The 18,380-nt window shown below is 39.2% G+C and overlaps 1 protein-coding gene across 1 annotated transcript in view; it reads right to left on the bottom strand.

The window, feature by feature from the left end:
• Positions 1–18,380, bottom strand: part of KYNU (kynureninase) — a 54,407-nt gene that overhangs the window by 17,816 nt on the left and 18,211 nt on the right. The window contains exons 4-9 of the mRNA XM_009703541.1: positions 18,032–18,093; positions 16,583–16,654; positions 15,113–15,187; positions 13,652–13,798; positions 7,419–7,517; positions 6,568–6,641 (exon numbers count right to left, since the gene is read on the bottom strand). Coding sequence (XP_009701843.1) covers positions 6,568–6,641; positions 7,419–7,517; positions 13,652–13,798; positions 15,113–15,187; positions 16,583–16,654; positions 18,032–18,093 — 529 coding nt within the window. The remainder of the gene's footprint in view (positions 1–6,567; positions 6,642–7,418; positions 7,518–13,651; positions 13,799–15,112; positions 15,188–16,582; positions 16,655–18,031; positions 18,094–18,380) is intronic.

The raw sequence follows: 18,380 nt of genomic DNA, 5'->3' as shown, positions 1-18,380 counted from the left end.
AGGAATGAAACTAACGCTGCCTTCTCTTACTGGGAAAAATCAAGACACGGCAAAGTGCTTTCAAAACTACCTGTCTCAAAGTGGAGAACTGAGGCACAGAGAGCAAGCAACTAACAACACACGTCCTTTGAAGTGGGGGAAAAAAAAAAAAATCACAGCAACCATACAGACTCCAAGGAGAGCCTCAGGATCTCTTCCTTGCTAGTTAACGGGGATGCAAGAGTTGCCCCCAGGCTACATTCACCTTTCCGTCCGGCTAAGCCTGTTGGGTTCCTTTCATGTGTTCAAATAGTTATTTCTTACACCATCCGATGAGAAAAGCTAGAGGCAGCAGATGGGAAACTGCATCCACAAGGAACGCCGCCACCTCCCTCTCGTTTCCAAGGCTGGGAGTGGGAAAGGGCCATGGCAGAGCCGATTAAGTGGTGTATGTCCCATCAGCATGGTCCAGAAGGAGAGATGCATGAGAAATTTGAATCTCCTCATATCTGACATGTAAACACTAGTTTAGTGAGTGATTACTGAAGAATTAACACCATTAAAGACCTGTTGCAAGATTTTGACCAGCCTTAGCCTTAAAATAAAAGCAACAAGCATCATGCTTTAAATGACATTTCCTTATATTGTTGGTGGAGTTTTGGACAAAAGAAAGAGCAAGTTGTTGGGCAAAGATTTATATATACATAAAATCCCCAACCTGCCCCCAAGATATCTGCAGCCAAACACACCTATGCTATAAATATTATTTTGGAGAAGATATGACTCATAGAAGCTAACTGCTTTTCTTTACTTGTTTATCTCCACTTATCCCAGCATTCTGATGCCTTGATAACAGGCATGAAAAGCAGTAATCAGGTCAGCACCATGCTTTTTAAAAACACTACTTTATGCTTTTGAGAAATTTCACAGGATCCATGTTTATGTTTTTCTATATGCTCCATTTTAAGGTTTGGGTTTTCAAAACTAGGAGCCTCTAGGTAGCATGGGAGTACACACAGGGAATGAAAACAGTGCATTACTTTCAAACTCACCCCAACTACCCTACAGGTAACACAGACTTGATATATAGCACATTTATTCATACATTGTCCCATGAGTTTACAAGGATGTGTCCAGCTCCTCTCTCAAACACCTTAAAATCCAACCAGGGCAAAGATGACAAAACATAGGGGAAGACTTTCAGGGAGGAAAAATTGAGAAGATTATTTATAATGAGAAAAGAAACAAGATTGCTTGAAGATCCAGCTTAATTACAAGGGAGGATTTGAAGGAAGACAGACAGAAAATGCTTGACAGAGAACAAGGAGACAATCATGGGAGCCACATAAAGGACATATAGAGCTGAAGAAATGAGAATGGGAATAGATGATCTGCATGAACATTAATCCCTCTCCTTTTTCCCAGAGACTCACTCCAAAGTCAAAAAATACTCTTGGATATTTGCCATTCAGTTGGTGAATCCGAGAACACAGCCCTGCAGGCCCATCATGGGTCTAGATTGGCCTAATAAATCACTTGTCCCAAGACAATGCAATTAAGCCTAATTAGCCAATGCCTTTATTCCTAAACAGTCTCTTCCCAAGGGAGGTTTTAACTTTTGGTTTCTAAATTAGCTCGAGGAACTAAATTGTTCTCATCTCCTTGGCAAAGAAACAGTTCATTTCTACCTTACTACGGGATACTTTATACACTCGGGGGACATGTGTTGCGCTCCCCAAAGAGTTCATCCGTACACTAGTCCACAATTTACATCCACTAGGACTAGTAACAAAGCCTTCTGGAAACATGTACATTTCCGTCTGTGATCACTGCCCTTCCACCTTGCTGCATTCAGCACAGCTCCCTGGAACTCTCTCCATTGCTTCTCCAGATCCTCTCCCTGGCTGGGCCGGGGTGCTCTGTTTTGCTAAAACTTTCAGTAGTGCTGAGATACTCAAAGCTGATGGACTCCAAGGGTCAGTGAGAATTGGACTATCTTAGTCTATTATTCCTAGAAGCGTTTTAAACAAGAGCACCTTTAGTTCTTTCCAATATAGTAGATATAAAATAACTTTCCCAATCTTTTTATGACTGTCCTTTGCTCCCAACGCACACTGCTCCAAAGCTACATTATTTTCAGCAGTTTCACAGAAGCTTCAGCTATTTAGTTTGGTGATCATGTGACTCTAATTCAAAAAGGAATAATGTGGTATCTCCTCATAGATGAAGAAACTAACTAAAGAAAAACTCAGCTGGAACAACCAACCGTGAAAGTGGTTGAGCAACCTCTTGCAAAACAAAGTTACTGGGCAGAGAGGGTCTACACTGAAGCAGAGTGGGACACAGAGTACCTGGAAAAAATGGGAAGGGGAAGATGTATAGAGCTGGAATAACGTGCTTTTGTTTATATCATGCCAGGGTAAAAGTTCGCATACCAAAAAGCTGTGCAGGTCTCTCCAAAGAGGTAGCGAGAAGCCATTTGTGCTCTGGCATTTTCACTGGTATCAAGAGGCCAAAAAGGAGAGCGATCTAAGAGAAAGAGTTGATATCTCACCTCTGTCTATGAAGAAATTGCGTGAAGATACCTTGTGTTTCTCAAAGCTAGTACGCAATAGTTACCTTCTAGTTTCTTGTTCTTTGATACTTTTTTTTACACTACAGTAAAAGCTGATACGCTGTTTGGACATCGGCTGCTTCCTGCACATGCAGCATTTCTTCGCATCACACAAACTTTTTATTTTTAAACTCTACCTGCTGCTAGTCCGTGCTAGAGTTAAGCCTAGATAAATCCTTTCATTTTAAACTCTAGAGTGTGTACAATTTCCATTTAATCCTCTGCCAAGGCTTATCTATTATTCTCCTGGCTCCTTTACATACATTTATTTCCCTTTCATCTTTTTAAATTGTGTCTTACTTTTTCTTGCAGGGATTTGACTAGGACTTTTCTTCCTCTATCTCAGGACTCCGCAAGTTTGTCCCCTCCCATCCCTTATGCCAGCTGACAGCAGAGCTGAACTCACTGCACATTTAACAGCTATAGATACTCTGCTGTGACCACCTCACTTCTCCTGTACCTTCTCTCCCAGGTGTTTACAAACATTCACATTTCATTACAGCTAACTTGCTTGGTAGATTTTAGTTATCCTCCTTTCTATAAAGGGGAAATCGAGAAACAGGCGAAGGAAGGAAAAACAAAAAAAAAAAAAGCCAAACTTTTCTGGAGACCAAAAATCTAGTCAAGTAAAATTTCAGTATTAGTAGGTCACCTTAGTGCTCTCTGTCTTGGAAACCCCTGCTCTGCCATATGACTGCCTTTATGTGGAAACAGTGATACAGGATCAGCCTGCACTGACCAAACAGTTTCAGTAGTGTTTCATAGCTCTCCTCGGTCCAGGTCTTTTTTTATTTGAAACCTTCCCATAGAGAAATAACTCTAGCACAATTAGCCAAGAATATATTGCATTGTGATATATAGAGCAGGTATTAAAAAAGCTATTCAAGTATTAAAAGAGACTTCAAAGGAGGTGAGATCATGAGAGAAAAGGGATATATGAACCCATATATGTCAGATTCATTCCGTTTTACTGCTCTAGGAAGAAAGATAGGGGACTAGCAAAGGACTACCCAACACACACTCAAGGTACAGATGTTAATTAGGACGGTTACAACATGTAACTTTTAGACCCATGGCCCTTGCAGTGAATTAGAGAACTCTCCCTAGCTAAGCCAGGGTGTGCAGGACGGTGTTTGTGGTGACACAAAATGAGAAGGGGACATATGAGTCTGTATTGTCCGTAGCCTCCATCTGCCAGCCATCAGGTCCAAGGATCAAACCTTGCTCTTGGGCACAAATCCCTTGCCAAGTTAGTAAATGACCAACTCTTAAAAATCTTGTGGGAAGCTTGCATATCCATAAGGAAGAGGAGTGGGATTGGTGTTGCCTTTTGTCTGCTGGGATGTGATGTCTGGGGTTGCGTAGATTTGCAGTTAGTCTGCCACAACCTCTGTCTGCAGGATCAAAGCAGAAAGCAGTTTTGGTCTGGCCCTAGATGCTTATGGCAAGGCTATTGAATAAATTAATAACTCTTTCTCAAGATAAAAGAAAGCAGCACCAAGTAAGTGTTTCGTTGTCCAAGGAGCAGGCTCCGGATGGAGCAGGACTCATGGGCAGCAGCTGGAGTGAACCCAGTTTCTAAAACTGGGTATAGCTACAACGATAGCGCCTATTTGCTTACACTGCTATTAGCAAGACTCAGGGCATGGACAAAAGCATACTCGTGAAATTAAGGGAAGTTCAATCAAAATACCTAAATGCCTTTGGTGATGGGCAGCAGCTGGGCTTGGGGGTTTAAAATTAAAATTTTGGATTGAGCTTTTTAAATTTTCAGTAAGTACATAAGTCCTTTTTGCCCCAGCCTCAATCCGTAACAGGCACAGCACCTGGGAAACGTTCTCTGAATTACGGTCAGAACATACATTTTTATATTAAAATACAATACATTATTTCGATATAAAAATAACTACCTAGTCAATAGCTTGCAGAAAATATGAAGGATGAGACAAATTAAAGAAATCTATATAGGTGGATAAAGCGACTTGCATAATATTGGCCATGAGTTAAAAAGCAATATTTCAGACAGTTTAAATGACAAAAGGATATCAGCTGGATTGGAATTTAATTACCTGCTTATGTGTGGGCTGAGATGCAAAGAAACAAAAGTGTTCAGTGCTTGTGTTTTTGAATGAAGTTGTCTGGCCACTGGGTGTCATCCTTGATTCAGATGACAGCCAAAGACTTTTTAGACACAACATAAAACCTGCAACTTCCCCAGCAGTTAAATTCCACTCTATTTGATTGTACAACATACAGCAAATTGCTCTGCATTTAAATCAGCTATAAAATTGAATACTTTGACATAGACAAATTCTCCTTTGTCTCACTGCTCTATTTGGAGAGCTGAAATGGCTGGTTGATGTGGAAAAGAAAGAAAAGTAATGCAAGCGGGGCATATTAACTACAAACAATCTGATGAGTGATGATCAAATCTCAGGAAGTACGAAATAACTATGATTAAATAATGCAAAGGGTCTATGCAGGAAGTTTGGAATTATACCCTTAATTGGGACCCAGGCTGCAAAAAACTGTTTCATGTAGGCAAGTTTAAGACGTTCAGTATCCAGATTCAGTACACAAGTTAATGACTATGTAGGAAGAAGTTGGTTCACGAAAAATTAATTTAAGCTCCTACCTACAATATCAAGCTAGTACCCTCACAGAAGTTTCAAAGTTTCATCAAGGAGGAAAAAAGACCCAAAATCCTCGAGATTTTATTCATTCCTCCTGCTGCTATTCTGTGATTTCTAGCTGATCCACTTTTTTTCACTGCTTTGCATCTTCTCTGCTCCCCACAACCAGGATCCAGAGGTGTGGCCAGGGGAGCAATGCCAGCGCCTGGCTAACAGGGAAGCAGAAGAACAAACAACAAAAAAAAACCCAAACCAACTTTCTATAAGTAATATCCAGATATTCGGAATATTTTGCAAGTGTTCACATGATAGGATCGAATCAACTCACCACAGGTCATATGTCATCCTAATGAGTTTTCTGTTATGGGTGACTGAGAAGAACTTATCAGTGTTATTTTGTTATCTCTTGGGAGTCTAGACAGTCTGAAACCAGCACATAGTGCAGTGAAGCTGTTTATTATAATATTATTTCTCTCAGAAACCTGATGTAGTTTGCCTTCTCAACCTAAAATAAAAGTAAGTGCCAGCAACTTCTCCAAGCATCACAGCCAGAAAGAAATGTTTACATTTGTCAGTGCATTAAAAGTATTAATCCTTCTGTTCTTAATATACATACACAGAGTATAGTCATATAACACTTTAAATAACTTTTTTTTTTTAATGCAGCTAACCTCAGTTGATAGCACAGCTTTTCATGGATTATACAGTCTTTGAGAACACAGATCTCCATGTAATGCTTCCTAGCTTTACCAGTGGATATAATTTTAATGAAAACATGCCAGTATTAAAGAGCTATTAGACACAGAGTTGAAATTGTCTTTGATTTTGTTCACCAACTAAAGACTTCAATGATTTTAAAATATCCATTTTTAAAGGAAGATGTTAAATATTCTCTTTACATTAAACAGTCTCATAGGCATGATTTAGGTTACTCATCTTTAATATTATAAGCATTCTCTTTTATGATTATATTTAGTTTAGAACTGATAGCAGACTCCAAGGAGGACATGTATTTAAGATCTGAGCGTGAACATTAACAATTTCAAAATTTACTAAAAGTAACATAAAATAAGCCATCTGAGGTAACAAAGTCAGATAACCAAATTATCTAAACTTGTACTACTATTGATGCAATAAGTCAGTAACAAATATTAGCCCAATGAGGGTTTTTTTGAAGCAGGGAATTTCTCCTGCATCTATACATATATACAGAGACTCACATCCATAGTCTATGACTAGGAATCTATACACTTTCTCATTTTCAGATGTCAACTCAAAGGGAAGCTATTTTCCCATTTAAACTTCATAGCACCGTTTATTTGGGTATACAAATATACTTACGCTGGTTTAATACTCTGGGAATGCTTCTCATGAATGTAGGCACCAGCGAGGCCTCCTGCTCCAGAATTTAAATACTGGAAAGAATAAATCAACATGTAGAGCTTGTGCTCATTATCTGTAAAGTATAGCTTTCCTTCCCTCACCTCGCTCTATAAACAGACCAATTTTAACATTTCTAGTAGTTTCTAACTGGAGATCTTAGCATTTGTCTCAAAGTGCTGATGTAGGTAAGAGCAGATATATTTTTTCAAATTAGTTCTAAAAATATCTTTCTTGGCTTATATACGATATGTGAAGTCTAACAGACAAAAGGCTAGAAAATTGAAGTACAGCTGAAACAGTCCCATGTCTTAATGCGTATAGCAAAGTCATCAAACAATTCATCTGACTATATCTGTCAATTCTTAATCTCAAGAGAAGTCAAAGGAACTAAAGATACCTTGTTCTATGATCTGAAATTATTTAAGTTTAGCCAAGAATATTCTCTTATTTAGGGACCACTTAAGAAAATCCTATAGCCACTAGATCTCATCAGTGCGGGAAGTAAGAGAAGGGCCTCTGATATTGCAAGCACAGAGCAGAGTGTGCTTCAGAGTAGATGTTTAACCACCGCGAGCATCCATCTCACATCCACAAGACCTTGTAGGTCATTGCTAGTATTATCTTTTGGAACCTCTCATAACAAAGCCATCACTAAAGTCAGTGTCCCTCTCCTCGTTGTGGTTGGTTCAAAGGTTCAGCCAAGTCTTGATCAACAGTTCAGGTGCAGTTCTTATTCATCAGACCTTTTTGCTGACCCACCATATAAGTGATATTACGGAAAATAGTCTCAAACAGTGAATTTATTTTACCTTGTAGGAGCACCAGCAGGCAAAATCTACTCCCCAGTCATGCAAATGAAGCTCTACATTCCCAACAGCATGAGCCAGGTCAAATCCAACAAAGCAACCCTGCAGGAAAGAGATAATTAATATACTACTTATCAAGATAACCATCACTATAAAATAATTATGAAAAAACATCTTTAGAGCTTTACTTGCTATCTATACAGGCATGCTATCAAGTCCCATCTGTTTTGAATTATTACTAGAAACAAGTTCTCTATACCATAGATACATGTAGAAATCGTGAATTGTTTCGTGGGCTCGTCTTCAAGGATGCTTGGATATGGTTTAGATTCCTAAGTTTTTTCTCATGCAGTAAAGTGGAATCACTTGAAATAATTATTCAGAATGAAAGCATAATTTCAACTTGTTGTGTGGCATGATAAGCTCTAGGCAGACACAAAATATTAATGTACATAATGATGCCAGTCACTCATGAACAATTACATTCCACTATATACTTATACTTAAGGTCTCCCTAATATTTAAACCATGAGGAACTTGCTCTTTGGGAATCCAAATGGGTGAGATAGCAGCTTATGCAACACATTGACCTTTAAGGACTTCTGTACTTGTCCCTTAAAAGTTACAAAAGCATTCTGTCATTTCTCTGTGAAAAGTGTTGGATTTGTCATAACCATAATTTGCACAGGGCAGTGAGGAAAAAAAAAAAGCATGTAAGGACTACAGATGCATAGATCAAAAAGTAGCAGTTTTACACACAAAAAAACCACTGGATGGCAGCATTTTTAAACTAAAAAGTTCTTCCAGGCTATGCTATTTATTTCAGTGCAGAGAAATAAAACTGCCTTTTGTGCCTGGACTGCAAATTAAATGCTGTTTTGCATTTTGCTTTTAAAACACAAACAGCCTGCTTGCAAGCAGCATGGTAGGAATAAGAGCGAGAGCACAGGCTTCAGAAAATCAACGTCCGATAATAAAACAAAGGATTTTTTTAAGAATCTCTTGCTGTTTCTTGCATGAAGGGAGTCTTAGCTAAATTATTTAAACATTACTTTGGTATACTTAACCTTTTCTATAAACTAGGTAATAATTTGAATGAAGCAGCATTTTAAGAAGATGCGACACACTAATTCTAACGGAGGCATTGGTGAAGTTATCAGCTTGAGATGTTGCTCCAGAACGATGGGAAGAAAGCTCTCTGCCACAGCATTTGCATGATCTAGACACTGGAATCAAAGTTCCAATAAATAGCCTGGCCTTCACACCCTTGGTTGCTTGTCTTCACAGGGACATACAGAAGTGAGTTAAGACAAACCAATTGAAATGGTGAAGCTAACGCAGAGAAGCTGAAGCCCACTTGAATGCCCACGGGAATGCTCCCATTCAGAGATAAAATGACCTTGGTTCAGAGAAATAAGCTACAGCAAACTAAAGCCAACGTGCTAGTGAACAAGAAGGTTTTCATAGGGTTTTAAGTCATTAACTTCAAAAGTTCAGTTGACTGGATTTAAACATTTACAGCTATCCCTTTGTACATAAGTCCCACACAGACTTTTCTGAAGAACTTCTGTGACAGATTCATTGGCTGCAGTGGAAACCAGGAATAACATGATATGATGAGAGTCTTGCAGAACGTCTACATCTGGCAGTACATTAACAAAATTAAAACAACCAAAAAAAATGGTAGTTGCTCGTAAAAAATGCCTGTAAAGCTTAATTATGTGGTAAGTCTCGTGTTAAAATCAGTTGTCCTTTCCCTGTCAATGAGTGATAAACTCTATGAAAAAATACATTCAAGCACACAATGACAAATTAGGAAAGTACAGTGGACAGGAGGTAGGACGAGACTCAGGCAGGTTGGATGTCCTCACGGTCACGGTAGTATAATGAGCCTCCATAGCCATATCTATACCTGTAACCTCAACACACACAAACTTTCTTGAGCACTGACACTGGCTGAATAGATCAGCTTTCACCCACACCGTTGGCTCGTAGCCCTCAAACAGCATGGCCATGGACATACCACCCACGGGTCATCTTCTTAAACTGCTTTAGCTGCTCCCCAATGCTTTGAAATTGGTTCGTACATCCTATTTTTTAATTTACTAATTATTTAATTTACTAATGAGGCACAGCCTGAAAATCTGGGTTCAGTGTTGGCAAGTTTCCTGCACGGTCTCGGAAACACCCACTCATACCATTTTGTTCAAGTCATCATCTGCGAGATGGGTGGTGCTGGTTTTCCTTCCCAGGGAGGCGTCTGGCACTCGAGTTGCACAAACAGCAAATGTTTAGCCACACAGATTGCATGGAAAAAGTAAAACAAACTGAAACAGCTCTCCCTGCACAAGCCACGCAGAACAAGGACTGCGTGGGAATGTCGCTTCCCCAGACTATGGGGAAAACAGAGCTCTCCATCTGCTCTGGAGAGAAAAAGAGGACGTGCTCTCCCCTGCCTCTTCTGTTTTATTCTAACATCTAAAAGTCATTCCTGCAAAGTGTCTGGGTAGCTGCTGATAACCAGCAGGTAACAACTCAGCATGGACAATGACATTTGGAGAGAGGGAGAGAGATGACAGCTTCACACCAGCAAAGCTGGGACATTTAGAGAGAGAGAGAGGAAAAGAAATGAAGATGAAGGATCTTAAAGCTCTTCCTACTGGGACTCAAGAGATTAAAATACTTTACATACGGCACAGAGTCAGCGGAAAGTACAATATAACTTATGAAATGAAAATTGTATTTGAAAGGTAGAGTCTCCTAAAAGTCAGCCATTTCTTTGCTTATGGAAGAATAAAACGACGCAACCCCCTCCACCCTCTAGAGCAAGCTCAAAAGTATGAAACAAGGAAAACTCTTACATCCTCTTCAGCCTGCTGATGAGTCTCTTGCACAATACATAGTAATTTTGATTTATCTGAGAGACCCAAGATGGAAAAATAGCCTGAGGTAATTTTTCAAGCTTAATTTAGTTCATTTAATATTTAATGACTTAATGAAGCTGTCTATGTGCAGAGCTTTCACTCTGGGAGGAATCTTAACATACGTAGAGAACTTAGGAAATTGGCTTAAAAAAAAAGTAAAAGGAAATCTGTAACTTAATTCATAAATGATTGACCTCAAGAATCTTAGGACATTTTCCAGACCTCCTGAGCTCGCAGTTCAAATCTCTAGCGAAGCTCCGATAGGGTACAATGCTGCAGGATTTTATTTCAATTTTACATTAAAAGAATTATTAAGACCATCTGTGTAGGACTTTTCTCTCTGCTATACTGGTTGACAAGTGGTTTTTTTTCCTTCTCTTCTCAAATGACATTTCCACCTTGTATTTTTCCCTTCTTTCTTGCTTGTCAGCCCTCTCCAGGCTATTTTCTGTTCAGGAGCATGGGGTCATTCACCATCCCTCATCACCAGGAAGGGGAGCCTTACGTTTTTGCTATGAACATGACTTCTTGGGCTTATCCTCTTTTAACACACATTTTAGAGGACTTCCAGCCTTTCTGAGACAACCCTAGTTTCATCAGGTCAAGAAGCTCTTGAAGGAGATATGGTCTTTAAGTCCACGTAGTCACTGTCCTGCAAGCTTGTCAGCCTGGGGACAGGGACTTGTTGGATGCCACCAAACAGAAATTAAGCCCATACACATTACATAGATACTAATTACTCTAGCTCAGCAGTTGCTGGTTTTTTGTTCTCCTGTAACCCAACGACAGCTCCTAACATCAACTCTGATCTGGGAAAAGAGGAAAGGAGCCAATTGCTTTTGAAGATCCAACATTTTGGGCTTTTCGGCAATCAGAAGTCCTAGACTAAGACAGGCAGCAGGATACAGGAATACCTCTTACCAATATTAAGACAGCAAACTCTTCACGAATTGCTGATTTCATAGCTGTTCAAGTAAATATTTGCCATATGCAGATGTTTTAAGTGTGGTGTAACAGTATGTAACATATTGGTTTTGCGTAAACATATAAACATCACTTAACCCAGGGGGCAGAATCTTAAGGACATTGAGCTGAGTGTATCTGACAGTAGGGAAATAAAACCAGGCTGGCTCATACTTTTCAAGCCTTGTGGGTACTCACACAGTTCTTCAGGTTGAATTACTTTTTCTTTTTAAATACACTAATGACATTTTAGGTCATGAATCTACCTGAATCTCAGTCCTACATGCTCTAACTACAAAGAGGCTGGCAATTACATTATTTTTTTTTCCCCGCCTTTTGAAAAATCTCTAGAAGAAGTGATCCACTTCTACATTATGGCATTTCTAACAAGCACGCAGGTGGAAACAGGCCTTTGACATCTATCTGTGCCTGCTGGAGTACTGAACTGCTATCAGAAATTTCTCTCCTCTTCAGTAACATGATACAGTCTCTGTATAAAGTGTGCGATGTTTTTGTCTATATCCACGTGGACACACATACCCCTGAGTTAACACTATTTGCGCTGTCTTATAGAAATTTTAAGCTCTCTCCACCGAGTCCTGGCTATCTCCTCAGATAATATAAACATCAAATCCATTTTTGCTCCATATAATAAACTATCGATGACTAGTCTTCCCTAGAACACAGGTTCTCAGCCACTTTGGGGTAGTTTATAAGTCTCTGTATAAAGTGTGCGATGTTTTTGTCTATATCCACGTGGACACACATACCCCTGAGTTAACATTATTTGCGCTGTCTTATAGAAATTTTAGTTTATAGCTTTCACTGAAAACTGCACCACTTCCACTCACCCAGGCATGTGTCCCACAGTCCAGAGAGCATCTTTAGAAAGGCAGTAAAGTGAAAAGCTTTTCCCAGGTTGTTCATATTTACAGTAGAGAAGAAAGATTTCTCTCTCAGACATCTTTCAGACACATCACAGAGCAGATTTCAGGGAAGAAGTACTGTAGGCATGTAGGCGTTGGCAGCTGAACGAAAGCTTTGCTGCCAGCAGGAGTGAGAGCGAGTAGAGAATTGGGTGGCATCATCCTATTAATAACCTATGTTCCCTTTCAAACATTTCAGCATAGCCTTTTGACTACTTGTGGTCAGCAAAGTACTGGAAGACCCTCAAGGAATGCACCATGAAGGTGTTGCCTTTAGAGCTGCGTGGAGCTAAAACACAGATCCATTTCCCCCTGCAGTTGACTCCCCCTATTTCTTTTTTCCTCGGTTTTCTGCATCCATGTCAGAAGTCAGGCTTGTTTTGTACTGTGTTCAGGACCAATTTTGTCGCCAGGTGTTACTCGGTGCGAACACTCCCTTTTTATATCTCATGGGCCCTGCATTAGCTCTCACACCTGCTCTGCTCTCCCAGGGGAGACTTTACCATCACTTTCCAGCAGCATAGCTTACTCCCTGACCTCCAGAAAAATTTCCACTGCCAAACCTACAGCAACAGAAGATGTATAGCCTGTTGTGAGCCAGGAACCTCTCCAGAGAGTTAAAACATCAAATATAAATAGTTAGCTGGTTTGCCAAAATCCAGTGATATTAAATAAGTTTATCCTTGAGTGGTTTAATCTTGCATGAGGTAAGGTACATCCAGTAAAAGACCGCCCCTACGGAAAGTCTGGTGACCTCCTGTTGATAAGAAGACTTAATTAAAAACTATTTTCTCCTGGATTCATAAGTCAGTTGAGATGGTTAAAGAAGTTTTACAGCTATGTCCACAGAGCACACCGCCTGCAAGTTCTGAAGGCTGAGTCATCACTAAAATACTGTTGTCTTGTGACGTTAATGTGCTCCACGTCGTGCCTGTCTCTGGAAAACTGATCAGGTGAGTCTGAATGTTGCTGGCTCCATGGGGAGCTCACCTCCCTGCTCACTGGGGGCAAAAGCTGCCACAGTGTGGCTGCGGGAAAGGAGGAAAATCATAAAAGTCTGCCAAAAAAGCAGAAAACTAACCCAAACCAAGCTTTAAAGAGCTGTGATTACCTCCTCCTCCTTCTCCACTGAACCTCTTGAAATTCTATCCTTCAAGAAAAGCTCTGTAGAAGTTAATAGTCATGAATTATCTCTCCATATAGTTTGAGTTACACCTGCTGGATTGCTCTCACAGGGCTATTTCTTCATGCAGCACACAGCTCCCAAAGGATCTGGGCACAGAGTGCTTTTACTTTTTATCACAGCCCCACAGGTTTCCACATGTGCTCTGGTTTGTTCCACAAAAAGTAGAAATTAAAAATACTTCACAAGGAAAATTGATCTGAAATTGGTGTTAAAAGGATGGGTCTAGAGCAATCCTACCTTTTCTTGGCCAGCCTTTGTTATTCTAGGGATGTCAAACAACTGTCCCGTGTAGTACTGCACCCCGCTGAACAGAATGATAGCAATAGAGTCCCCTTCCTTCTCAATTACAGCAAGGATATCTTCAATCCTCAAGGCCTCCTCCCCCTAAAACAAAGTTAAAGCATACATTTTATATCAACTCCAGCAGTAATGAAACTGTCATTTCTTATTTCATAATCTATATTTTACCATGAGCCGTGCTGCTTGCATAAGGAGATCAAAAGCAAATCCTTATCAGGGTAATGATATACAAAGGTAGTGCTATGAAGTAGCCTATGAGTAAGTTACCTCAAAAAAAATCAAACCCACAATCATTAGTAAACGTATCTTGAAGGTGCCAGTTACAAAAAATCTATTCACTTCATATTCTAGCATGCTTCGTATTCTCTAATATTTCAGACAGTTTTAATTTACAGTAAAAAATTTTTATGTGGGATCTGAAATTTGTGACACCCACAAGACTTGAAAGTTGTCTATCAGTTTCACTCTGTACTTTTCTGATAAACTTCGTATCCCACAGGAAGCTATTATAAACCTGCCATATTTATATTTCAAAAACAATAAGTCTCACATCATCAAAAGTACAAAAATCCCCAAACCTGGGGTCATTAAATATAGAGGAATTTCAACCAAAAAAACCTCCTCATTCTTGATTCTTTACAGGAAAATTACTGCCCCATCCTCCTCTCATCTTCCTAGCAAGGGATCGTGTAAAACATACCACCACCTAGGGATCAATTAGGCAGTGAAAACCTAGAATTAAATTAGACTTGTAACTGAAAAGAGCTTGGGCAAGATTGTTGAATTGCAAGTAACTGTTATTATATCAACAATCTTTGCAAATCTACCAAGTGTTCAGGAGTGGGCTCTTTACTCACAAGATGACTCAGATTTCAGAAGCAAAAGGTCACCATCAGTTTACAGTTAGGTGGCAAAGTTCTTAATACCACAAAGCGAAGCAAGGCAGTCTTTCAAATTAATCTGAACTGCATATTACTCAAAGCAGACCTTTCCCTTAGTCTGTGCTGATACAGACACATCGTTGTTCATGTTATGGCAACCTTTTACCTTAGGACATTAAAAGGACATTGTGGTTTCTCAATAAGCTACTATATTTTGCAGTTGTCTCAGGATGCTGTCAGTTTTTGTAAACAGGAATAACAGGGAAAATAGTTTTTTTTCCTGCTCTTCAAGGTAAATTAGCTACTTGAATCAGACAATTATAAAATGGGTTCTAATATCAAAAATATACACATAAACAGACTACACGATTTGTACATTTTACCTAAAATTATTAGCAGAAACAGATTATAACTTCTGCAGGCAGACACTAGAATATTTGAGAATATGACTACTGTCATATGAAATACTTTTCTGCCCTTAGCAACAGCAAGCAGAATTGACACATTTCTCACCAACCTCCCGTGGCTGCATCATGAGCATGCATTTCTCCACATCAAGTCCATGAAGCCGGAGTTGGGACTCAACAGCGTACTGGAAGACATTTCCATGCAGGGCACGTTAGTGCAATTACATGATAAAACAATTAAAAGAAAAATGGACAAACACATCAGAACTTCAGAAAAAGGCTTTAGATGCCTTGTCTTTCACTAAAATTAATGCTTCAAAGACTAATCCAACTCCACTGAAAATTTCATGGATTTCCTTTGGTTTGAAAAAGATCAGAATTTAACTCACACTCTCAGACTGCAAGGATAAAGTCAGAACCTTAATCCTACAGAATAAGGGTGGAAATGTGGTAGAGGATGTGCTTTACCAGATGCCAGCAAGCAAAGCCTGTACAAGTAACAGCCAAGGAGAAGAATGGACATCACTTCTCCAGGGGCCCTGGGTACCCACTTTGCTTGGTAGCACACGCTAAATCCCAGGCTGTCACATATGCACTGCTGTCGACGCAAACGAGGTTTGGCCAGCACATACATGCTGTCCCATCTTTTTCTCACGTCTTTGATTTGTGGCACAGCTGGGAGGAAATGAGCGTTCTAAACTCTCAGGTTATTTTGAAAATCCTACCCACTGATTTTATTAATAAATAATGGTTCTGGAGATAGCATAAAAATCATCAAATAATAGTGTAAAATACTTTTAAATTACGTGACAGGAACTAAAGTGACAGCAGTTGCAGAGGTTATTACTGAAGTGCCATAGAAATTGAAGAAGATGGAGTCCAAATGTACAAGTGTGCCTGGAACAAATGTGGGATTAATATCAACATTACTTAGAATAAAGGCAATTTGAGGTTTATACATCTGTGCCGTCATCTTCATTACAAATAAACCTGTTAGTAGCTTGAGTCATTTTTATCGCACCTTAGAGATCAAATTTGTTATCAATTTCCATGAGTTTACAGCGTTGATGATAGAGTAGCAGTGGGCCACAAACCCAAAGATTAATTTGCTCTAAGCTGTGATGCACGGGCTATTGTCTCCTATTTTATAGCAGACAAATTACGTTTGAACTAGTAATTTAAAGAGCTAAGAACAAACATTTCCATCTCTGTCTGGGGATATATAAGTGTTAATGTTGTGAGTTTGTATTGATTTGGTTTCATAAAGTAAAACAGCAACAAGAATTAATAAAACATTTACAACATCAGTTGATTTAGGCCAGTAGTTTGCTCAATGTCTTTAAAAAGACTAATAAATCAATGTACCCATTCAATCTTTTCCTCTTGTAACATTTTTTATTTGAACAAAAGGAATAAAGCTATGATCTGTAAAATATGCTGAGCTCAAAAGCTTCTGACAGACTTTTTTATTGTAATGTTACTTGGACAAGATGAGCTAATAAATATTCAAATCAGACTACTAATATTCTTTGGAAAAATATGATTAATAATACAAATATGATGAAATATTAACTTCTTACATGGTCAGAGGGAAAGGCTTTGGCTTCTAGAAGAATTTTATAACGTCTTGTAGTAGGTTTAAAGAAAGATAGCTGTGAAGAACAAAAAAAAAAAATTATGTTGAAATGTATCTAAGCAGAGATGAGAGAGATGCTCCCAGCATATTATTTAATAAAGACTGTTTTACTTTCATGCAGACTACAGAGAATCCCCCAGAAATTAGAAATATTTCTTTGTCCATATAACATTTATCAAAGTAGGAAAGAGTTGTAATTCTGTATTTCGTGTATCCATAACAAAGGCCACAAAAATCCAGCAGTGAAAACTTGCACTTACAGGAATTGATGGCAATGCTTTGACAGCAGACAGGGAAGCTGGGATTTCACCTGGCTCCATCCCACAAGCTGCTCTTCAGCAGCTGAAGAGTAGCAAACAGTGCAAAGGAATTGGATTTCCATCTCTGCCCTAAAACACCAGTTATTAAATGATCCCCCCTCTGAAACAAGCCCAACCAAAGGACTAAGCCTTCTGCAAAGATCTCATTTCAGCACCTTTAGGTGAATGGACTTTCCTTCTCAGCTCCTTGCATGGAGGCAAGTTGGTCTTGCCACCATGCTGAAAGGACTAGAAGACTCACAAGCCCTCCTGTTCATGCTAGCAGAGGTTACAAAGAGCTCGCATGGGCTGCGTACCCGAGCAACGTGGCACGAGTGTGGCTGTGTTGCACCTAATTGGCTTGTACTTAGCCCCATCCTTCCCTTCTTCACGTTTCTTAATTTAACAAAGGTCAGAGAGATGTTACAGAGGAGCAGATCTGAGTGATAAATCTTTTTTTGTGAACCACACAAAATGAAGCTTCATGTCTTCATTCAGTTAAAGCAAATCTTTGGAAAGGCTAGAGAACCAGAGACAGGCTGTATTTAACCACAAAGAGACCTGCACATAAGGAAGTCACATTTATGGCCACCATGTCATAAAAATCAAAATCAGATGCTTTACCACATTTTAGGCATACATAAAACAGCATAACTCTAAATGCCATCTCTTGTATGCAACTGCATTTTAAGCCTGACTGAGATTACAACTTTGTCTTGCTCATAGTTGAGCTCTTGTTTCTTTGACTTTGAAATTTGATGTGAAATTCAAAATTGAGAAGTTATTTGTAAACGTTTCTCAAATAATAAGGTCTCCTCTCTGAGGACTGACATGCAGCACATGCAAAACCAGCTCAAACTCTCCCTAGAGAGCCCTCGAAAATATTTCTCTGTCTGGATTTTCTGCTTAAGTGGAGCCAGCTCTTGCACAAGCCAAATCATCATTCAAGGTGCAACTCCCAAGGCTTAAAAAAAGTTAGGCTATCATCCAGTGCTATCTTTCTGAGGTCCTTAGAAAACATTTTGCTTACATTCACAAAGAAAGGAAAAAAATACTTGTCAACACAACATCAAATATACATCTTGAAGACATACCATCTGGAGGTGCAAGTTAACAGTTAGCCCATTCATTAAGGCTACTTCATGTCTTTGGGCCCCTGAAATAACAAAAAGGAAAGAAACTGGTTGGGGTTTTTCTTCATAATTTCAGAGAAATCTAGTATAGTGCTGAGAAAGCAAATGTTTTCAGTCAATGTCTCTCTAAAGACTGGAAAGTAAACAAATGTTTGAGGTGTCATCACAGTGAAGTAAAAAGATTTCTTGTCTGACTCACTACACCACACTGGCAGGAAAATATTTATTTTTTCAGGTCAGCCACAGAAAACAAAAACCAATGAAGTATTTCCATTTCCCGGCAAACCACCAGTGGATTTATTATCATTAA

The sequence above is a fragment of the Cariama cristata genome, unplaced genomic scaffold (assembly GCF_000690535.1).
Source record: "Cariama cristata isolate BGI_N322 unplaced genomic scaffold, ASM69053v1 scaffold20187, whole genome shotgun sequence".
Lineage (NCBI taxonomy): Eukaryota > Metazoa > Chordata > Aves > Cariamiformes > Cariamidae > Cariama > Cariama cristata.
This window is presented reverse-complemented; position numbering and strand designations above follow the sequence as displayed.